Source organism: Aotus nancymaae, unplaced genomic scaffold (assembly GCF_030222135.1).
Source record: "Aotus nancymaae isolate 86718 unplaced genomic scaffold, 86718_ANA_hifiasm-v0.15.2.pri h1tg000029l, whole genome shotgun sequence".
In the NCBI taxonomy this organism is placed as follows: Eukaryota; Metazoa; Chordata; class Mammalia; order Primates; family Aotidae; genus Aotus; species Aotus nancymaae.
The window spans coordinates 68,457,259-68,479,099 of record NW_026988442.1 but is presented as its reverse complement, the minus strand read 5'-3'; the positions used below and the strand labels follow the sequence as shown (position 1 = coordinate 68,479,099).

At 37.5% G+C, this 21,841-nt stretch overlaps 1 protein-coding gene across 2 annotated transcripts in view; it reads left to right on the top strand.

Annotated features, from left to right (window-relative positions):
- ARHGAP15 (Rho GTPase activating protein 15) overlaps positions 1 to 21,841 on the top strand; it is a 634,760-nt gene that overhangs the window by 469,853 nt on the left and 143,066 nt on the right. For both annotated transcript variants that reach the window (XM_064382800.1, XM_012473459.2), the window contains exon 12: positions 19,711 to 19,845. In XM_064382800.1, coding sequence (XP_064238870.1) covers positions 19,711 to 19,845 — 135 coding nt within the window. The remainder of the gene's footprint in view (positions 1 to 19,710; positions 19,846 to 21,841) is intronic.

Below are 21,841 nucleotides of genomic sequence, written 5' to 3'. Positions count from 1 at the left end.
ATTCTCTCTGCCTCAACTTTACAATGTTTATCAAGCTTCCTTATTAACTCGGTAACACAACCCGCCATTACAAAATTCAAACTTTTGATCACCACCATCTTGCCAATTTGAATTTATATATGCAAGATGCCCTTTCAGAGAAAGTATTACATCTAGGCAGTGACTGAGAGGTTCCCTAATCAGTTCTTCGAGATGCAGCTGCAGTACCTTAGTGCTGATGACCATGACTTAATTCATTTGATACATGTATGTTATATATTCCCACTAAAATTAAAGAAGATATGATAGAACGTGCTGCAACTAAATAGTGGCACTCAGACAACTTTAATTCTGAAATTCTTGGCATGCATTCTGAAAATTGACTGCACTTTCTCGTAAATGCTCCACTCTCTTTTGTTTTATTATAGTGAAGAAAAGAGCAAAGTAATGATAATATTTTGCAAAGCATAATATTTTACAGGTTTGTTTGTTTTTTGGTTTTTTTTGAGACAGGATCTCACTCTGTCGCACAGGCCGGAGTGCAATGGCGCAATCTCAGCTCACTGCAAACTCTGCCTACCAGGTTCAAGCAATTCTCATACCTCAGCCTCCTGAGTAGCTAGAATGACAGATATGTATCACCGTGCCTGGCCAGTTTTAGTATTTTTAGTAGAGATGGGGTTTTACCATGTTGGCCAGGCTGGTCTCCAACTTCTGGCCTCATCCACCTGCTTTGACTTCCCAAAGTGTTGGGATTACAGGCATGAGCCCCTGCAGCCAGCCATACTTTGCAGTTTTACAGCTTGTTTCCACCTGTATATTTTGACCAAATGCTCACAACAACCCAGCAACTGAGGGTGCGATTAAGTGACAAGAACCAGGACTTGAAGGATGGAGCTCTGACTCTAAGTTCTTTGCTTGGTCCACCTTGGCGCCATAGCTGAACTCTGATGTGAAGAACATTTCTCATGTGGTATTCTCTTCTGCTGGGACTGGCACATAATTAGCACCTTAAACTATATATGCAGGTAAAGAATTAGTCCTGCACCAGAAACAAGGCATTTCTGGCAGCATAAGGTATAGCACCTCACAACAAGGTAGTTGGAACCCAGGGTCAAAAACAAGACATAACCAGAGGGAAAAAACCATGTCCCTAGCTAGGGTCCCTAGCAAATGAACCATAGCTAATGATGATGCCAAGGTATCCTGCCAGGAATCAGACTCAGAGCATTTAAAGTAAGAAACTTGACTTCCAATATAGGGAGATAGAACTGATGGGCCACAGGGAGCCAATTGAAACCTACCTTAAAAGCATTCACAGCCAGGGCACGGTGACCTGCGCCCGTAATCTCAGCACTTTGGGAGGCCAAGGTGGGTGGATTGCCTGAGCTCAGGAGTTCATGACCAGCCTAAGCAACATGATGAAACCCCATCTCTACTAAAATAAAATTAAAAAATTAGCAGGGCATGGTCACATGTGCCTGTAGTCCCAAGTACTCAGGAGGTTGAGGCAGGAGAATTGCTTGAACCCAGGAGGCGGAGGTTGCAGTGAGCCCAGATTGCACCACTGCACTCCAGCCTAGGTAACAGAGAGAGACTTCCTCTCAAAGAAAAAACATTAGCCTGTATCTTTCACTACCTGTGTTTTGCAGTTGAAATGGTTTTATAGCATTTTTATCCTTGGATGCTTTCTTCATAGTTTAACATAAGTATTGTTTACCAATTAAAATGGAAAGCTGTTTTAAATATCAGTAATCATGCTACAACAGCACAATTAAAAGAGTATTTGACTCAAACCTTGGCTCTCCTATTCACAAAGTTTGAGTGGTTATTTCATTGAACTTCCATTTATTATCTTCTAAAATGTGGAGAATACCAACTAATAACTTTTCCCCAGATTGCTGTGATTATTAAGTGGGATAGTGAATGTGAGTGTTTTTTTTTCTGTGATGCCCTATATCAATATTATTATTATATTCTGCATCAATATGTTTATTAGTTTGCTGAAGATAATTTCCTAAATTATCTAGCTAATCACCTTCTTAACACCCCAATCTGATCTCTGTGTGCACTCAGCCCATATCAGAGTAGTTAGAAAGTGAAATGGGAAAACATGAGCCCAGGAGGCAGACATTGCAGTGAGCCGAGATTCATAACAATCCTTATTTGAACCACTGTATATGGATAACTCCTATTTGTTGTCAGCTGGTATATGATACATCCATGTGCAAACTTACAGCCTGTGTTGTAAAGAAGTTTTTAATGCCAGAAATCCCATATGGTTTTGATGTAACTAAAGGGTGTACACTTTCCTCAAGGTCAAGTCTAAAAATCGGACCACTACAGGCTCTGACCACATGTGTGAGAAGCCAAAGGACCTGTGCTCTCACCTGCCTCGATCATGTGGCATTGTTTATTCCACTTGCCTCTTTTGAATGTGTATGATCCCAGTCAAGCATAGTAAAGGGGAAAGTTAAATAATATTTGGAAAGCCATTACAGATGTAAATGGTGCATTATATTACGTTTGGTATAATGCTACAGATGTAAATGGTACATTATATTACATTTGATATAATGCAACATAATTATAACTATATATGTAATTCATATTTACATAAGACATGATGGTGGAGGATTTCTTGAAATTATTTTCTGTTGCCCCAATGAAATGTCAGTTATTTTTAGTTTTAATTTTTGCAAAATTTGGAACCTGGTTTTCTTACACACTGTAAACAATTACTGCAGAAACATTTGAATCACACTGCCCTAACTGGGGAGAAGAATCAGCACCAAAACTCTACAGTGTTTCAGGTGGGGCAGAGTCTGAGAAGACAACTCAGAGAGAGGCTGGAGTCTTACTTAGCAGAAACCTCAGATCTCAATTCTTTTATGGCTGTATTTCGTAACACTTATCTTTTGACTTAGAACATTTGCCAGGAAAACTTTGATTCCTAGGGTGAATAATCCTGATAATTTAGAATTCAGACATGTCTTACGTGTTTGCAAACATCAATGCATTATCAAAAGTCCTGTGAATTATTAGCCATTTAAATACCAGCTACCAATTTTTTTTATCTGATTGCTGTTTCATTTTAATTGCTCCCATTTCCTGTCCTGACCTTAATGTTTCAGTGAAAAGGCATCCCACGAGGGGTTGGGGGGGGGGGGGGGGAGAGAGAGAGAGAGAGAGAGAGAGAGAGAGAGAGAGAGAGAGAGCTCACCATATCTTTCATTTGTGAATTGCAAAGCTTCAGAGGTCCTAATTTGACCAGTGTATTTGCTGCAAAGCCTTGGAATGCTGTTTTGCAGTTTCAAAAGTGATCATACTCAGCTTCCCAGAATTTTTTATGCCTGGAGGATGCCACAAGAACAAGGGCAGCCTTGTTAACAAGTTCCAATCTCTCAAAAACAAGATAGGATTCGGATATAAATCATCACTTCAGCTCACAAAGCCATGTTCTCCACCCCACCGAAGGGCTTTATTTACATCTAAAATGGTTAATACTGATCTGCACCAGAACTCCAAAGTGGAGGAATGCAGCTGCCATGTGCTTAGTGACTCTGGGGTTAGGGAAGAATGACATCACCAAATGTAAGCATATTATCATGCTGACATAGAGGCACCTTGTTTTCTCCTCTGTGGATAGAGCAAGGATTGTATTCTGTCTCTTGTTTTTTTCCTCTCAAAGAATATCTTTCCCCCTCCCTTCTTAGCAGCTGCAATATGAAGGGTTGAAAATGTCACTTCAACTAATGATGAATGATGCTTGACCTCTCGATGGGTTACTCTGAATTTTATGCAATTCTAAATTAATACGAAAGATCCCAACTCAAAGGACTTTGGCTGTTAGGAATTGCTTCAAGAATAGATTTGTGTAAAGCAGCTAGTAGCTTTGGGGTTTTGTTGCTGTTGTTATTGTCCTTGGTGGGGGACTGGGGGCTCGTGCTCTATAAGCAAGGTAAAAGGCAGAATGTGCTAACATTTTTACGTGTTTTTTCCTGTGAGATTAATATCTTTTCCTACTAGAAATATTGTCAGTAAGCAGAACCAGTTTGTGAAAAAAACATTCTCAAAAGGGCAACTGGCCCACGTCTTTGTTGTTTTTATTTGAATATAATTAATTATGTAAAGCAATAGGTAGTGGAAGATTAACAATTAGTAGATTCTGTCAAGTAGTCACACGGAAATTACTAACTAATTGAACGACTGGTCCTCTATTGTGTCAGAAAGCAGTACTGAGTGTCATTCTTTTTATCTTTTTACTTTGTTGTTTTCACAGATCCTATTTTTTCTAAGATATATGTTTCACAGCAGACTAATAAATAAATAACCCTGGTTGTAATTTCATAACATGCAAAAGGGTTTGAAATAAAAACACCTGTTTTAATTAGCATTATGGTTTGTTCACTTTAAAAAAAGTGACAATCCTGATGCAGTTAGCTGACATTTTTAAAGCTTTGAATTTCCATCTGTATCTTATATTATGATGTTTCAGGATTGTCATGAGTTAATTATGTTAACTTGGGAAGCATTGCTTGCATTTAGAATGAAAAACTTCAGCTTGAATAGACAGAAAAGCAGATGCTATCTTTCTTGTCAATTGCTTTGTTGTGGGCTGCCTTGCAAGTTTTCATGTATTTCTGGATCTAAAAGGAAGTGTAAATCTCTATTTATTTTAAGTTTAACATAAACTACACAATTTCAGTATTCTTCTGTTTTGGCTGTATGTGTCTTGTGTATCTTTACATGTGTAGCTTTCCTGCCCCCAAATTCAGAAATCCACAGTCAAATTATCTCTTCTTTAATTCTTAATTTGTTTTATTGTGCCTAGGCATTATGGAGATTAGTGCATAATAAAATTTAAGAATAGGACAACTCTACTGGCTCAATCCTCTCTCTAGTTATTTTTTTCTGCCACCTTTTTGCTTTTGTACATCAACCTTTTAAATGGTACAAAATACATGCAGCATCTGGGCACAACAAGGCATGTTAAGAATGGAGTAGGCACTCTAAGTAGGAATTTCCATGCTTTTGTGAGTTTAATGCTCCTTTAACATAGAGAGCAGCTGTGTTTATGTCAATAATTACACATTGGAATAAATGCGTGTACATGTGTTTCTTTATGGGATTAAGGATGTTAGGTATGGCCTTACACAAAAGATTCTTGTCCCTCCCATCCCCACCCAAAAAGTTTCTACAAATTCAAAACCAATAAGATTCTGAAATATTTCTCTGGGCATTTGGACTTCTAGATTTCAACTGGCAGAATATGGGATTGAGGTGTTTGTAATCTTCTGTTTGCTTCCCTATCTCATGTCTTTTCTCCACTCTTCACTATCCTGTTCAGTACCCAGAATCTGTATGCACTGCATCACCAAGCCTCACTTGCCAACAGGCTTCCGACTAGGTTGGGCCAATCAGAGGTATCTGCAGCAGAGCAGAGGGCAGGAGACAATGCAAAAATGCCAGGATTGTGAATGCTTAATCACAGAATTGGTGCCAAAGGCAATAAATGCTTGTGGTAAGATGAAAGTGAGATCAAGGAAAAGTGGATCACTCTAGGCAGAATTCCTGGGATAAACAGTCTTCCTTTGGGCTTTAAAGAAGTGGTGGGATAGGGCCAGAGGAGGTGGGTGGGTGTGATAGCTTAGGTCATGATAGCTTATCTTTGGTTCTTGCTTGGGAATATCAAGTATACTGGGCCCAGATGCTCAGGTCTGAATGAGGTCAAATTTTAAGATTGAACGGCAGGTTTGGGCAAGGAAAAAGAGGCCTTGAATGATGGAATTAGAAAACTTAGTATTTAAAATGTATGATGAAGGTGTATTCAGTATATAAATCCATCTGTAAATGGTATGGAAAGTGGAAGTTTATTCAAGTGCCTTATCATATATTCAAATGAACGTATGGCTCTTCTACCACTTAAAAATAGCTCTGTTCATTAAAGGAAATGTAACCTAGATTTTCAAAAAATTAAAATACAATGTTCTTAAGTAATTTCATGCTTTAACTGAGATTCATAGTTTAGTACTGCCTTCCTAAGCATTTGGATTAAGGCAGAGAGTATATATCCAATGGGTCGTCTGCCTGACCAACTTTCCACTTTGATTGCAAACTACCAACTTGTTTATTTAGATGCAACCATTGAAACAGGTCATTTAGACACAAACATTGAACAACAATCAATTCACATGTTTCATTCCTCTCAACTTTAGGTGTATTTTGCCTCATAAAATGTACACCTAGTAATTGTTTTTAATTAGTTACACATCAAAGAGCTTGTGTTAGCAGTGGGCCATCTTCTTCAGCACAGATGACTTGAATCACAGACAAAGTGTTACTTGTTCAGTGTATTTATTTATTTATTTGAGACAGAGTCTCACTCTGTCACCCAGTTGTGTAGTGGCATGATTTCGGCTCACTGCTGCCTCTGCCTCCTGGGTTCAAGCAATTATCCTGTCTCAGCCTCCTGAGTAGCTGGGACTACAGGCATGCACCAACTGTGCCCAGCAAATTTTTGTATTTTTAATAGAAACAGGTTTTTGCCATGTTGGCCAGGCTGGTCTCGAACTCCTGACCTCAACTGATCCACCTGCCTTGGCCTCCCAAAGTTCTGGAATTACAGGCATGAGCCACCAGCCCGGCCTCTTACAGTGTATTTAAGACTAACACTACTCCTCTAGAAACAAGACTGTACACTGTAATGGCATTTACCTTGCCAAACAAGCTGATTTGTTTAGATGCTGATCATTGGAAATAAATTATTAATGCAGGAATTCATGTCGTTTGTTAGTTTTTTTAATGTAATGGTTTGAAGCCACTTGCTTATGAGCCTCATGTAAAAATAATTCTATTATTAGCTCCAGGACATAAACTTGAGTGACACTTTTTCCCTTCTTGCTCTACATGTTGCTATACAACTATTTTTGTCCCTTACTGTTTCAGGTGGTTTTGCAAAATAATGTGTGAGTGAGATAGATCAGGGTTAGAATATTAGCCTTGACACTAATTTCTTGTATGAATTTGATCAAGTTATTTAATTTCTCTGGTCCTTAGATCCTCACTTATAAAATCTGTAAATAACAACTTCCTTGCTTTGTTACTATGAAAATGACATAAGATCATGTGGATAAAGTACCAAGCACAGTGGCTGAGACACGACCGGTGTTAAGTTAATGGTCTTGTCGTCTTTGTTGTTATAGTTGTTACTATTACTCAACTTTAACTTCTATGCTGATATTTTTCAAATTTGTCTGTCCAATCTTGATCTTTTTGCCAAGCTCCATAGTCCAAAGTCCAAATATCTGCTTAGCATCACCAAACAGAAGTGTCAATAGCATCCCCCAACCAAATTCATTATCCCTGGCATCTTTTTATCAAAAACAAATTGAACAAATTAAAAATCCTAGCTACTCTTTATCAAGTATTACATATAGCTAGCTACAAACAGTAATTTTACTTGATTCTTTCCCCCTTTACCACCCCTTTGTTCATTAAATGGAAGGTCTCACATAGCCTTTTCATTGCACTTCTACAAATACTATTTAGTTCTGGCCTTCATGGTATCTTGCTGGGCTGTTTCCAGGGCCTTCTAAGGAATTTGCATATTCCTACTTCTCACCTCTCAAACGCATTATTCTATTTCCAACAGATTTATCTTTATAAAATGCAGTCTGGATGATGATATTTCCTCATTCAAACTTCTGACAATTCTCTCACGTCTAAAGGAGAACATTTAATCTATTAGTATAACAGTTACACTTTTCCCTGGCTTTCAAGCTAAGTTCTCATTACATTTCATCATTCTCCTTTGCACTGGTCATAACGAGGCCTCTTGCCAATATCAAACTTTGATCCATTTCATACCTCTCTGCTAGAACAGTGGTCCTCAGAGCTTAACATGCATCAAAATCACCTGAAGGACTCGTTAAATCACAGACTGCCAGTTGCACCCAAACACCTCTGTTTCAGTTAAATCTGAGGTAGATCTTGATAATTTGCCTTAAATGCCCTGTGCGTGTGATGCTGATATAGCTGGTTCTAGGACCACATTTAAAAAACACTGGCCTGGGACATCCTTACTCACCTATCTCAATTCAACAAAATCCTATGCCTTTCTCACTGACATTGTGTGGGAGAAGTTTCATCTGTCACCTGTCAGAATGAACCATTCCACGCTTTGTGTTCATGAAATCGGAGGCAGGACTCAAGCATAGAGGCGGTACTCAGACACCAGACCAAAATGAGTACTAGCTAAAACAAGGATGAGGCAGATCTGGACAAAGCCAAAAGCCCTCCCAGTAAGGCCCCAATTTTGGGGCTTACTTGTCCTGCATCACTAGCAGAACGATTAAGGTTTTAGGTGGAGCCAGATTGCCGGGACTCTGCTCTGAATGCCTGAGTGAACCCGAACAAGTTGCTTAATCTCTGGAGCTACTTTCCCATCAGTAAAATTGAACTAATAATAGTACATCCAGCGTATGTTGATGTGAGGATTAAATGAATTCCTGCATGTGAAGCACTTAGAATAGTGCCTGAGAAGTGCTCAACTATTATTGGTTTTCTAGTGTTTTACACCTTTAATGCAAAGCTCCACTTAGTCACACCATGATGTTTAGAGTTTGCAGGCCTAACTCCTTTTCTAGATGTTAGTTTCCTTGAAAGCAGAGATCGCATTGTCGTGAATACCCAGAAACACAGCCCTGGGCTTAGCACTTTATAGAAATACAGTAAATAAAAATTTTAATTAAATTGAGAGTGATGAAAGATTGCAAAAGGATCTTCAGTAAGTAAAACTCTTCTAAACAATAAACAAACCATCCATTTCTTTTTCTGCCATCATAAAGATGAATAAAAATGAGGTCAATTATTAATAATACATTGAAAGTAGGTTTGCCGTTTCCTTTGAATTTTCTAAACTCTATAATTAAAATGACTTCAAATTGGAAGATTGTTAAGAAGAAATTAATCTTATTGGTAAGTAAAAAAGCAAATCCCATGGTTGATGATAGATATGACCTGTTAGTTACACTTTTATACTTTATTTTCTTACAATCAGCATGTGGAGACCAACATAATCCAATTAATTGTAATTCCCTTTTGTAGTGTCAGTAAAGTAGTTCATGATACTAAAACACCATTGAAGTCTTATCTCTGGTCAGATAATCCAAATGGATTCTCATTTGCAAACTACCAGCGGGTCTTTATAAACTTCAGGAAAATAGAATATTCTGACTTCCCTAAACCTATAATAAATGTGACACACAAAAATTGATCTCTGAACTCTAATCCTTTGTAAATGCTAGCCATCAGGTTTCTAGACTTCTTTCTCTGCTATGTAACATTCTCATAAATGCACCTGTTTCTTATTAACTGACTTCCTTTAAAAACATTTTTTTCTCAGTGAATGTGCAGTATTGGAACACATAAAAGCCTCTCGGCTGAACTTCTTGCTCATTGTGTCTTTTTGAACACATCACTCCTCTTCTATACACCCAATCCAACCCATCCTACATGCTACTCACAGAGCATCTTTCTAGAATGTTGGTACCTGCTAATGGTCATCCAGACTTTTCCAGTTGTAAGGACCTCCATGCTCTACCCTCTGCTTTCTTTTCTATCCTCAATACCCTGAGACACAGAATCTACACTTCTAGAGTCTCCAACAACTTGTGGCTTCCAAAATGCATCATGTTCTTCACTCCTTGGCATGATCATTACTTCTACTTGAATTTTTCTTCATACATCTCTACTCTTTCTCTCTCCCAGCTCCTGCCCACCCTCACCCACCTGACTGATCATCATTTAAGATCATTATTATGTGACACCTCATCTGGGAAACCTTCTGACTACACCCAGATGAAGCTTGATGCTAATCATCTATGTTCCCATACAGTCTGCAAGAAGTTATATAATAACATTTACCATACTTGATGACATTTTTTCTATTTGACCAAACTTCCTATATACTATGAAATCTTTGAACATAGAACCTAGATCTTTATTTATCTTCTTTTTACCCCCAGCAGCTATAACATGCCTAGCACAAAATTTGAGTTCAATAAACATTAGATAAGTGAATGAATAATCTACTTATGTCTTCAATATTGGTTATATGTTTTGAAAGAGAAAGATAAAAAGAACACAGATTGTGCTGTGTGTGTATGTGTGTGTACATATATCTATTGCCATCATTGTTGGTATTATGAAATAGCCTCTGCTATCAAAGGAGGTTAAAATTTGATAGGTGATGCAAATATATTAATAGCTAATAAAAAGGAGTGCATCAGGCACTGGCTAAGCCCTGGGGATATAAAGATAAATAAAACAAATTTCTTTGAGGCAGATATAGAGGAGAGACCCTTTGTTTAAATCACTATAGTTAAATTAATTAGGTGCCCCAGGAGTGATGGGGTTCTCAGGCGAGGATTAGAAACATAGTAAGCAAAGTTTGAAATGAAACCCAATGTAGGGAAGAGTCAAGATTAACAGCATAGATAGCTAGGCATCACAAATTATAGGCAGAGACTGGGAATTGGTACCACATGTTTGTTTAGGCTAGAATAATTAAGATGATAATGTTATTCAGTAGTTCCAACAGGAAACTGATGCATGTTGACCTATTTTACCATACTTTATGCAAGTAGTTGTAAAATTTATAAATATCCCAACTCTTATTTTGGATACCTTTGTAGAGCTTTAGTGGTGATTGTGATAAAGTCTTGTGATGTAGAAAATTCAGTTTACTCCCATGAATCAAAGTAAGCAAGATAATTTAGGTTAAAAATTATCATTAATAATTTCCAGAAATCTTCCCTCCATTTTGATTATCTTAACTGACAACTAACAGATGTCTTATCTGGGGATAACATAGTTTCAATGAATGAGAGTAGCAATATCTTAATCTACCAGTTTTGTTTACCTTTTATTTCTATTTTTCTGAAGAAATATTTCCAAACAGAAAATTCTAAGTTACCAAAAAGCCGAATGTTAATGTTAATGTTGTCCTTTTTAATGTTAACATTGCTAACCCTACACATATCACCAATATAGTAAGGGGAATGATAAAAGCCAGAAATCATATTACATTCTGGAAATATTTGTCAAAGTATGGCTGTACTATTTGCTTCTCATATATATGTCACTTAAACAGAAAATTAAGAATTCTCATTTGACAAGTGAAGAAACCAGAATGTTAAGTTACTTCTATACATGTGTTTTTGCCCACAAGAATCATATTATCTGTATATGGGCATTTATAGGACTTAGTTTATTTCCGAGATATCATTATGAGATTTGTTTTGACTTGGCCCTGTGCTTCATATTTGCAAGGAAACAATAGCAATGGTGTTGAAATTTAAAGCTACTATGAAGCAAGCTTTCAAAAATGACTTTGTTGAAATTTAATCCTACAATTCTCTCCCCTTTGGAGTATGTAATGTATGAAATCATCCATGGAATTCAAGCAAATTCAGAATCTGTTTGGAGAAGATGGTTAAATAAAAAGAACCATTGTGTACAGTATCTATAGAGTACAAAAAGCCTTTGACTGAATGGAAATACGAACAGTTTTGGAAGCTCTGAGTAAGAAAGGAATTAAAGAAATATATATGGGTACCATGAAATCCATCAATTTTTTTTACGATCCTCACTGAAAGAAAAAAGTCAGTTCATTTTTGTTGCTGTTGTTGCCTCTGAACAGGACTACGTCTTCTCAGCTACCTAAACAAGATATCTAAAAGCCCGGAGAGAAGCATAATGTCACTAATGTCATTTTATAAGGTAGCATTATGCATGGAGTTATGACAATGGGAAGATGTTTTATGTTGTGCCATTATAAATTAAAAATGCACAAAGCAATGACACATTTGTTACACTTTCCATCTGTGGTGCTTGCTTCACAAGTTTCAGTTGTACCTATTTATTATGTTATTCTTTACATTCAAATGAAATCTGAGGAGAAATAAAAATCAGACAGCCTTGTTTCTGACTCACTTCCCTACTGGATAGAGTAGAAGTCTGTTCCACCTCCTTCCAAGAGAGTAACTAAAGATCTGTCCATATCAGCCTGTGACATGTGCATGCCTTGGCCTTCTCAAATAATTTCCAAAGATATGCACACAACATGACAGCACACAGAAAGCAAGCTGACATGATGTGCCAAAGTAGCCCATTAGATATGCAGAAATCAAAGCATTTTTTTAAAATTTTAAAATCTTAGAAACTTTGTGGTTACTTCCTTCCTCCCTCTTTCATAATTCAAGGTAATTCAAGGAGGCCACAGAAAACCAGGTTTTGTAGACCAGGTGTTAGTAGAACCATCCATTCTGCCCATAGGTCTAACTGTCAAACAAAGGACTCCTAAGAGTTTCCGGGGGGTTACTGTGATAAATCATATGAAACAAATCTCTTTGATTTTGCTTACAAAGTTTCATATTTAAAACCACTTTGCTCCTTTCTCTTTAATAGGTATCATGACCATAGACAGTTGACTGGACTTGGGTTGAGTTTTTCTGAGGAAGTTTCCAATGTTCTCTAGTAGTACTGTGAGTCTCAGGTGACAGAAACCATGCAGTATTTCTACCGTAGACATAGTAGTTGGACAAAGAATGAGTAAGAAAATGGCAGTCATGATTTTATTCTTTATCTGGAGACCACACTGGAGAGTTTTCTGCATGTTCATAGAGCAAATCATTTGAAATAGGTTGAGCCTGAATAGGCAAGCAATTTTTCAACTAATTCCACCTTCAAATCTGTTCTTTGAATAATGGCAATTATTTTTCTTCAAATGGAATTACCTAAAGAGCTATCTCTGTTGTTCACTGTGTTTCACAAGTATAGAAAATGTATAGGTATTATCCCGAAACTTGACATTGTATTTCTCTGCCCAAAGCTTTGGGGCGTTGTATTGGTTTGCTTGAGCTACCATACCAAAGTACCACAGACTGGGTGGCTTAAGCAACAGAAATGTATTTCCTCACAGTTCTAAAGGCTAGAAGTCTGAGATAAAGGTATCGGTAGGTTGATTTCTCCTAAGGCTCTCTCCTTGACATATAGGCAGCCAATTTCTTCCTGTGTCTTCACATGGTCTTTCCTCTGTGTGCACCCTACTCTGTTGCTATAAGGACACCATTCATATTTAATGGGGGCCCATATGACCTCATTTTACCGTAATTATCTCTTTAAAGATCCAGTCTCCAAACACAGTCACACTCTGAAGTATTGGGGGTTAAGATTTCAATGTATAAATTTGAGGAATGGAAGGACACAATTCAGTAAATAACAGGCATGATGCACATTTTTGGGTGACATATTTGTTCTTTGAGTTTGTCCCAGCTTGCCCTTAAAGTCAAAATAATATGATTTTTTTATTTTAAAATTAAAGGGAAGAGTAACAAGATGTAAAATGTCCAGAACTTTATCTATACTCACTTTCTAAGCACCTGGTGAAGCCCTCTCCTTTGAGGAATATAAAGCAGCCTCAACAGCTGTAGCTTTAAAAACACAGTGCTTGGCATGTAGTCTCCTTCCGTCTCTGTTTGATAAAAATTAAGTGAACAAACAAATTAACTGGCCAACTGGTCTAGTTTTCTCAGATAATCTCCTCAGTGAAGTCTCATGTTACAGCCAAGGTGTGGAAGGAAGGAGCTCTAGCCAGTGCAGCACAGAAAGATGCCGCTTTTGGCACAGGATTGACGTCACTGTGTTTGAGAATGCGGAACCTCTCTAATCCACCAGAAATCAGACTGAACCATCACTTTCAGGAACCAGCACAGCAGGAAAGGTTGAGCTAATCGAATGATTCAGCCAACTTCCTTTTGATCTATTCCTTTAAATGTTAATTTTAAAATCTTCTATATATTTATAAACAGTGTCATTTTATACACTTTAATATCTAATCTTCTGATCTGGTTTTAGGGCTAAACGTATTATTATGTTTTGGATCGATCATCCCTCTGGCATCTCTTTCACTTGGGATGTGACTTTCATGTACCCAGCAGGCCTTTTAGATAAGGGATCCAAATGGTCATCTGTGCTGGAAGCAGGGACACCATCCTTTATGAGAGTTTCAGAGTGTAACAGGTTCTTTGCACTGTATTAATGAGATCAGGGCTATTCTCTCTGTATCCTGGGAAAGCTGGGGTGTCTTTTCCTCTTTTTAAAATTGCAACAATAAAACAGAAGTTGGAAAGAGGTTTTTAAAAGTGCCATGAAAAATATTACAAGGTAAAAAAGCACTTGTTTTTCAATACATGAAGAAGAATTCTTTCTTGAATCTGTTGCTCTTCTATTCTGGATAGTTCAAGTGCAAGCACATCTCAACAAAGACTAGGTTAAGACAGTTTGAGTCTAGTTAAAATTGGACCTGATATCACAACTGCTGACCATATATGCCAATATCTACAGAGCAATATATAATACAAGAGGAAAGTGGTAAACTCTTTTTTTTTTCTTTGAGATAGAGTTTCACTCCATCAGCCAGGCAGCTGGAGGGCAGTGGTGCAATCTCAGCTCACTGCAACCTCCACCTCCCAGGTTCCAGTAATTCTCCTGCCTCAGCCTCCCGAGTAGCTGGAATTACAGGCATGCCACCATGCCCAGCTAATTTCTGTTATTTTTAGTACAGATGGGGTTTCACCATGTTGACCAGACTGGTCTCAAATTCCTGGCCTCAAGTAATCCACCCATCTCAGCCTTCCAAAGTGCTAGTATTACAAGCGTGAGCCACCATGCTGGGATGGCAATTAAACACTTAATGATATTTAAATGCTCCTTTTTCCTTGGAAACTACCATTGGCCTACTATGGCTATCAAAGATTCATCTTTCAGTTCTTATTTTTAAGAAAAATTGTTCCTAATAGCTACTGTCAAATTTTTTCTTTCACATACAATTTTGTAAATCTTGATATTAGATAAGTTTTTACTTTAAAAAGTGCCCTAAAGACTCTTCAAGGAAGAGCATTTCAGGATAGCATTGTTTGGGTACAGTATTTAGGTTTTTGCGTGTGTGTGATCTCATAAAAGTCACATGGTATTTGCACTGTGGAGCTTAACCTATCTTTAATTCTGTTTACATGCTTTAAGGCAAAACCATAACCGAAATGCATTTAAGGTAACCTAATTAGAGGGCCAGGAGAAACCAGCACAGATTATACAGATTGTGAGCTATCATGTTCAACCAGCCTTCTTCCTGGGATTGGACTGCAGCGTGTGGGTATGGTTTGGCTTTCTGTCCCCACGAAGATGGATGTCACGTTGAATAGTAATCCCCAGTGTTGGGGGAGGGACCTGGTGGGAGGTGATTGGATCATGAAGACAGATATCCCTCTTGCTGTTCTCCCAATAGCGAGTAGGTTCTCACAACATCTGGTTGTTTAAAAGTGTATAGCTCACTCTCTCTGCTGCTGGCCACGTGAAGATGTGCTTGCTTCCCCTTCACCTTCTGCCATGATTGGAAGTTTCCTGAGGCCTCCCCAGCTGTGCTTCCTGTACAGCCTGTGGAACCATGAGCCAATTAACCCTCTTTTCTTTATAAATTACCCAGGCCCAGGTAGTTCTTTATAGCAGTGTAGTTTTTGTTGATCCCATATAAGAAACTGAATTACACTGAGATAAATCCTCTAAAACAACCAGGCTAGTTTACAATATTTGCTCAATGTTTCAATTGCCTTAGTCCCTTTTTTGTTTTACCATTTTGGCCTTTATTCACCTGCCCCATTCTGGTGACATTGTTTATATATTTGTTTCCTTATGCTTTCAAAATGTTTTTCAGATACATTTTCCCATTTGATGCAACAATTACCCTTCTAACTATCTTCATTTTGCAATAGATATACAATGAATTCATGGTAAATCCAGGCTGGAATGTGTGTTTTGTATGGTCTCTTTTCCTACTCTATCATATTTCCTCTTCACTCCATTGCTACGTAACAATTTGCCCATTTCCTAATGCAGTTTTTTTTTTTTTGTTACCAATTTGTTTTATGTCTCTTTATATAAGAATCTGTGCCTTCTACAAGTAATTACCAAAGATGAGAGTCAGCTTACAGGTAAAAGCATAGCCTCAAGTAAGACATTTAAGGATAAAATTAAAAATTACAGTCTTTGACATAATAATCTACCATTTGCAATTACTGTTTATTTGCCTTTTCCCTTTCTGCTTCTGCCAGCCAAGATTAAGTCTGAACACAGGGATTTTAAACATAGTGGGGGCTTACTGGCTCTTTATCCTGGTTTTATCATTTGGCAACCATGGGAAAATTGTTTAATCTACCTATGCCTCACTTTCTCTATCTGTGAAATGGATATGATGATAACTAATAATAGTATCTTCCTCATCTTGCTGAAAACATTAAATTAACTAATGGATGTAGAGTGCACAGCACAGTCCCTGTTACAGTGTAAACTCTAAGTAATTGATGGTTATTGCTTTTGTTGCAAAGTACCCTGAATGTGTTCATATGGATTTTGTTCTATAAAAAGTTAAGATTTTATCAAGAATAATTACCAACTCTTAAGTTCATATGAAAGAAATATCAATATGTGCGTATCTAATTTTCTAGTTCCCTGCCCACCTAAGATAAACTGCATAAATATTTGTTGAGTAACTTCTATAGACCCTTATGGACTTAATTATAGTGGTTCTCAACTAAGAATAATTTTACACCATGGGAGATATGTGGCAATCTCTAGACACAATTTTTATCATTCCCCACTGGGAAGTGCTACTGGGCATCTAATAAATTAAGGTCAATGATACTGCTAAACAACCTAGAATGTACAAGACAGCCCCCACCACAAATAATTTTCCAGTCCCAAATGTCAATACTGTGGTGCTTTTGAGAAACCCTACTCTATTAGAAAAGGGAAAAGTATGACATCATCACTGTGTAGAATCTAGTTAAAAAATGCTTATCAATAATGCAATTGCATTTGCAATAATGCCTGTTAACACCAGGATAGGGTTATGGTTATTTCATCTTCAGGACCTGTTGGCTTCATAAGAAGGCATACTATATGGACATAATTTTATGTTTAGATAAACTACAGTGTCCTTGCAAAATTTGCCATAACGTCGACTTCTTTACAAGAGATCTTAACCTTGGTTGATTATGAAAACTTGATATAAAAATTAGTATTATATTTCAAAATACTCCAACTATTTGCCATATTGCCTATTTAAGCTACTTCTTGAAGGGCTACAAATTATTATTTCTTTAAATGAAGACTACATAGGAATCTATAGCAGGAATGTTGCTTTTAGTGATGCAGTTAATATTATGCAGTATTTTAAGTAGATGGTATCTATTGGTAAATTGGTATCTATTGGTAAATTTTCTTTATGTATAGATATAGTCCATTGCCATGTTGAGTTGAATTAAGTGATATTAATGTGAAGGTGACCAATATCAATGCTGTTTTCCTTTGGTTAAGCCATTATTTGTTGCTGTTGTTGTTGTTGTCATTTTCTTGCTCAAGATAAAATCATTCTCTTTTTTACCTGCTGAACACTTTCCTTTAGCAATCTCAAACTTATGCACCAAAATGGAATTTTGTGTTGGACTTTTCTGATAGATTTTTGGTAGGGATAGGTGTGTGTGTGTGAGCGCTTATGTGTGTGTGTGAGCGCTTGTGTGTGTGTGTGAGTGTGTTTAGGTTTCCACTTAAAGTTCAGTGCCAAAGCTACAGTACTTATACATTTTCTAAATGTGTTTTAAGCAATAAGTTGTACAACATTTTTAGAACATGTGTTAAGCTATTTCTCTAAGAATGAAGCTCTTAACAAAACATAAGCACTCTGCATGAGATCTTAGCAGCAAAGTGCTTAAAAGATAAAGTAAGAATTGGTACCATGGGAAGAACACCAGCTGTAGAGCACACAGGTCCATTATGAGAAGTATGGTAGTGGGTAGGGAGAAAATGATTTAATCAGGAGTAAAACCAATTTTATTATAAGGGCACGCAGGGGGTGTGGCACCATAGTGAGAGGGACATTTCAAAATATCTGACAGATTTCAACAATGTGAAAACCCCGTTCTTTAAAGTGACAGTAAACCCCATCAGGTCTCCCTTTTTGATGCTATTGTTAACAGTTGACTGTTTAAAGCTGGCCTGCTAAGATGCTGTCGGCCTATTTCAATAGTGTGTAGCCAAATAAAAGACTAATTGTTGAAATACAATCAATCAAAAATGATTGCAGGGCAGAAAGAAGGTCTCCTCTACTGATTTTGTTGTGGATCATATTATTGTGTTATGACTGAGGTAGAAATGAAGACTAAAAGGGCCATCTGAAGTAAACAGATTCACCTTCATTTCTTCTCTTTGCAAACATACTGCTGAGCAGGAACACCACTTACTATAAGCCCTAGAAATGATCGTTCATTTATTATTATTATTATTTTTAAAGATCTGCTAAAGGTTTGGGCTAATATTTTTAAAGGACATGAACATTATTAGCAAAACACCCCATGCAGAGAATCCCTACAGTGACAATTCTCAGCTTTTCTTACATTTTTGGTGCAAAATGCTCCTCTGCATTCATAAAACTGACATCCAAGGGACATGTGAATGTGAGCCCAAGACATCAGTAAAGAAACAAAATTCCAGTTGACCAAATACCTTGGTGCTTGCCAGGATTCTCAGCTTTTCAGTTAACCCCCAGATTGTCTAAAATGATTAGTTTTTTATGAAGCCCAGAATCCAAAACCTTTTTCATGTTGCACGTTTAGAAAGACAAATCGTCTGGCTCGACAGCAGTGCCTTTGTACCTTGCTTCCTGTTCATTTTATATCAAGATGTCCCTTTCAGACATGAATGCATCCACTTCTTGGGTGAGACTAATTCCAGACTTTCATATTGAGGGTGAAAAGGACAAAAATAATTGCCTAGCACACTTTATTTCTACTAAAACCTTCATTTTGGCATTTACTTTCCTTAATATTTCAACATCTCCACTCACTCAAGCTTCCCTTGCAAATATTTCTGTTGTTTCTAAAAAGAGTTGGTAAGCACTGTGGTTTGTCTTTAGTGTGTTATCATTTTTGACAGCTTTGCATAGCCTACGTAGGCCAACAGGGGTCTGTCTAATATTGTTGCTGGGCATATTTTCCTCACTGAGATGAGAACTAAAAAAAAGATATTTTTGAAGCAGTAAGAAAGAATTAATATCTTTTCTCACTCAGTATTCTATTCCTTGCTGACTTTATATTCAGACAAAAAAAAAAGGGAAAAAGTGTTACCCATTATTCCCTTGTACATAGCAAGGCTAACACATGTAAAGCAATAACTCATTTTCTATTGCCATGTTTAGCATATGTCTCCTGTTGGCTCAGCAAGGCCTTTAGGCCGGTCCCTTGAGCCGGCCATCATTGGCAACTCTTAGCCCCTCGGCCTCAAAACCAAATAGCTTTGAATCATGTTGAGCTGTGATGCTAATTTTCATACTGATGCATTATGGGAATAAATGTATCTGACATACTGTGTCAATGGCACTGTCTCTTTGTGTCTCTTGTTTTTTTGTTAGCTGCATTCCTACAGATGGTATTCCATTGAAAATGTTCCCTTCCTACGGAAAAAGGGAGAAAAAAAAACATGCACAGCACCAAACCTCTAGGTGCAGAAGGCTGTTAACGGTTGCTGATGATAGTAGGCAAACATTAACATAATAATTAGTGTCTTGTAATTGTTTCATTAAAACCAGTTGTTCCATTTCTCCTCGTGTTTTCCCAGAAGAGAAGCTGAATTTGGACGACAGCCAGTGGGAGGACATCCACGTTGTCACCGGAGCACTGAAGATGTTTTTCCGGGAGCTGCCTGAGCCGCTCTTCCCTTACAGTTTCTTTGAGCAGTTTGTGGAAGCGATCAGTAAGTACCTCACAGAAAGGGGCAGGTGGCGGAATAACCTGACGTCCTGGAATTATTAAGTAAATAATAAGAATGATTATAATAATAATCATGGGGAACAGATAGTATCCCTGATGCTCCATATCTTGCGTTCGTTTTTGTGTTTTGATGGCTTGTTTTATTTCTGGCCCTGCAGTGTTATCCGATTTTTTTTTTTTTTTTTTTTAATTAAGAAAAAAAATATGACATTCTATTTAGGGTGGCCAATTTAAGCATGCTCAAATGAAAGTAGTGTCTCGTCGAATCTGTTTTAAAAGGTTCACCTCGTGCACCCCTCATCTCTGCCTTTATACTTTCAGAATTGCAATCAGTTTGAATACAAAGGGGTCTTGAAAAGAAATCTACGTAAATTAAATATTACATTTCATGAAATATGTGTTAAATTATCAACTGAGGCATCATGTTCTCTTGGCTCACTCATGCTTCATCCACCAACACTAGTAAACAGCCACAATTTGCTTATGAGCAGCGTGAATATCAAATTAAGTAATGACAAGTTTCTTCTGTTAAACTGGTGACTTTATGAGAGAGTGAGTTATGACCAGTAGTCATTGTACACTCCATGAAGCTTCCTTTTCTGCTTTTTTTTAAATTCACAAAACACACACACACTTAAGTAAAAGTGAATGAATGAATGAATCAGGGAAAATCTTTTCCAAATGCAAGGGTACTTCTGCTATTAATCCTTGGAGAAGCAACTACTGGTACATCTCTAAATTTAATATATTAAGGTATGCTTACTATAACTGTGACAACTTGGAAAAAGTTTCCTGGCAAGGCAGCCGATTTAAGAAAGAAAGAAGAAAGGTAAAATTAAAAACCTTACAAGCCTTGCAGGAGCTTAATTAAAGTCCTAACGAGACAAATCTCCAAGAAAAAAAATGCTGTACTCAGGAGGTCTGATCTTGGATGGCTGGGTGTGCAGTGTTCCCATTAGTGGAAGTGGAGATTTGGCGGGGCCTGTGTTGGAAAACAGCCCCTCTTGTGCCCTTTAATTCTGTTTTTTATTCACAAAGCCTTCATCCTTGTTTAAAGCTCTGGCAAAATGGTATCAAGAAAAATAAGAAATTTTTCTCCCAAGGTTTTTCTCTTGTTGCCTGCTCACAACTTCAGATTTTTCTCTTGTTGCCTGCTCACAATTTCAGATGTTGCTATTGCTGCTGCTGCTGCTGTTGAATGTAGTAACAGTACTCTAATTATGGGTTCTGAGTTGAGGGTGGAACTCCTATCCCTTGTCACGACTTCATCTCATGAACCCTCTACTTCTTCAGAAGAGCAGTGTCTCATTGTTAAGCAGGCTCTCTTAACTTCATTTGAGAAGAAGAAATAAAGAAAAAATAAACAAGCAGGCATTTCCATGACAGCTTTTTCTGTTATTCTGTCTTGGAACACCCAAGCAACTCACAGTGTTGGGACAGCGTTCTGGTAGGAAATTGGAAGGACTTGAGTTTGGATACCTACCTCTGATTGCGTACATTTAAAGAAGTCATACAAATTTCACATCATGATCTCCACACTTTCAAGTGAGGATTATCTCATTTGGAAACATACTTCAGTATGTGTTCTTTGGGGTTATAATTAGGATATCCATCATTTAAGCTTCCCATAGTTCACCTGATTCTAAAATTATTAGGAAAGTCATTTTCTTAGCTTGAGAGATATAGAAAGCAGGCCCTCAGAACCCACAAGAGAGTATGTCCTTTGAATTTGTCTAAGGAGAAGGATCATCTCAGGGATATTCTAGACTTAAATCCAGATTGGACAGAATTTGAGAAATATAGGCATGGTAAGAACTCAATGTGTCAGAGCTGAGGCAGGCAGCAGACTATTGGGATTGATGACTCTGGCAAGGGTTTTGGCCAACACCTATAAAATGGGTTATGGTGAGAATGAATGAGAAAGTGCCTAAGAACATCCTTTAAAAATGTAAGAGGGTACACAAACAGTGCTAAGAGTG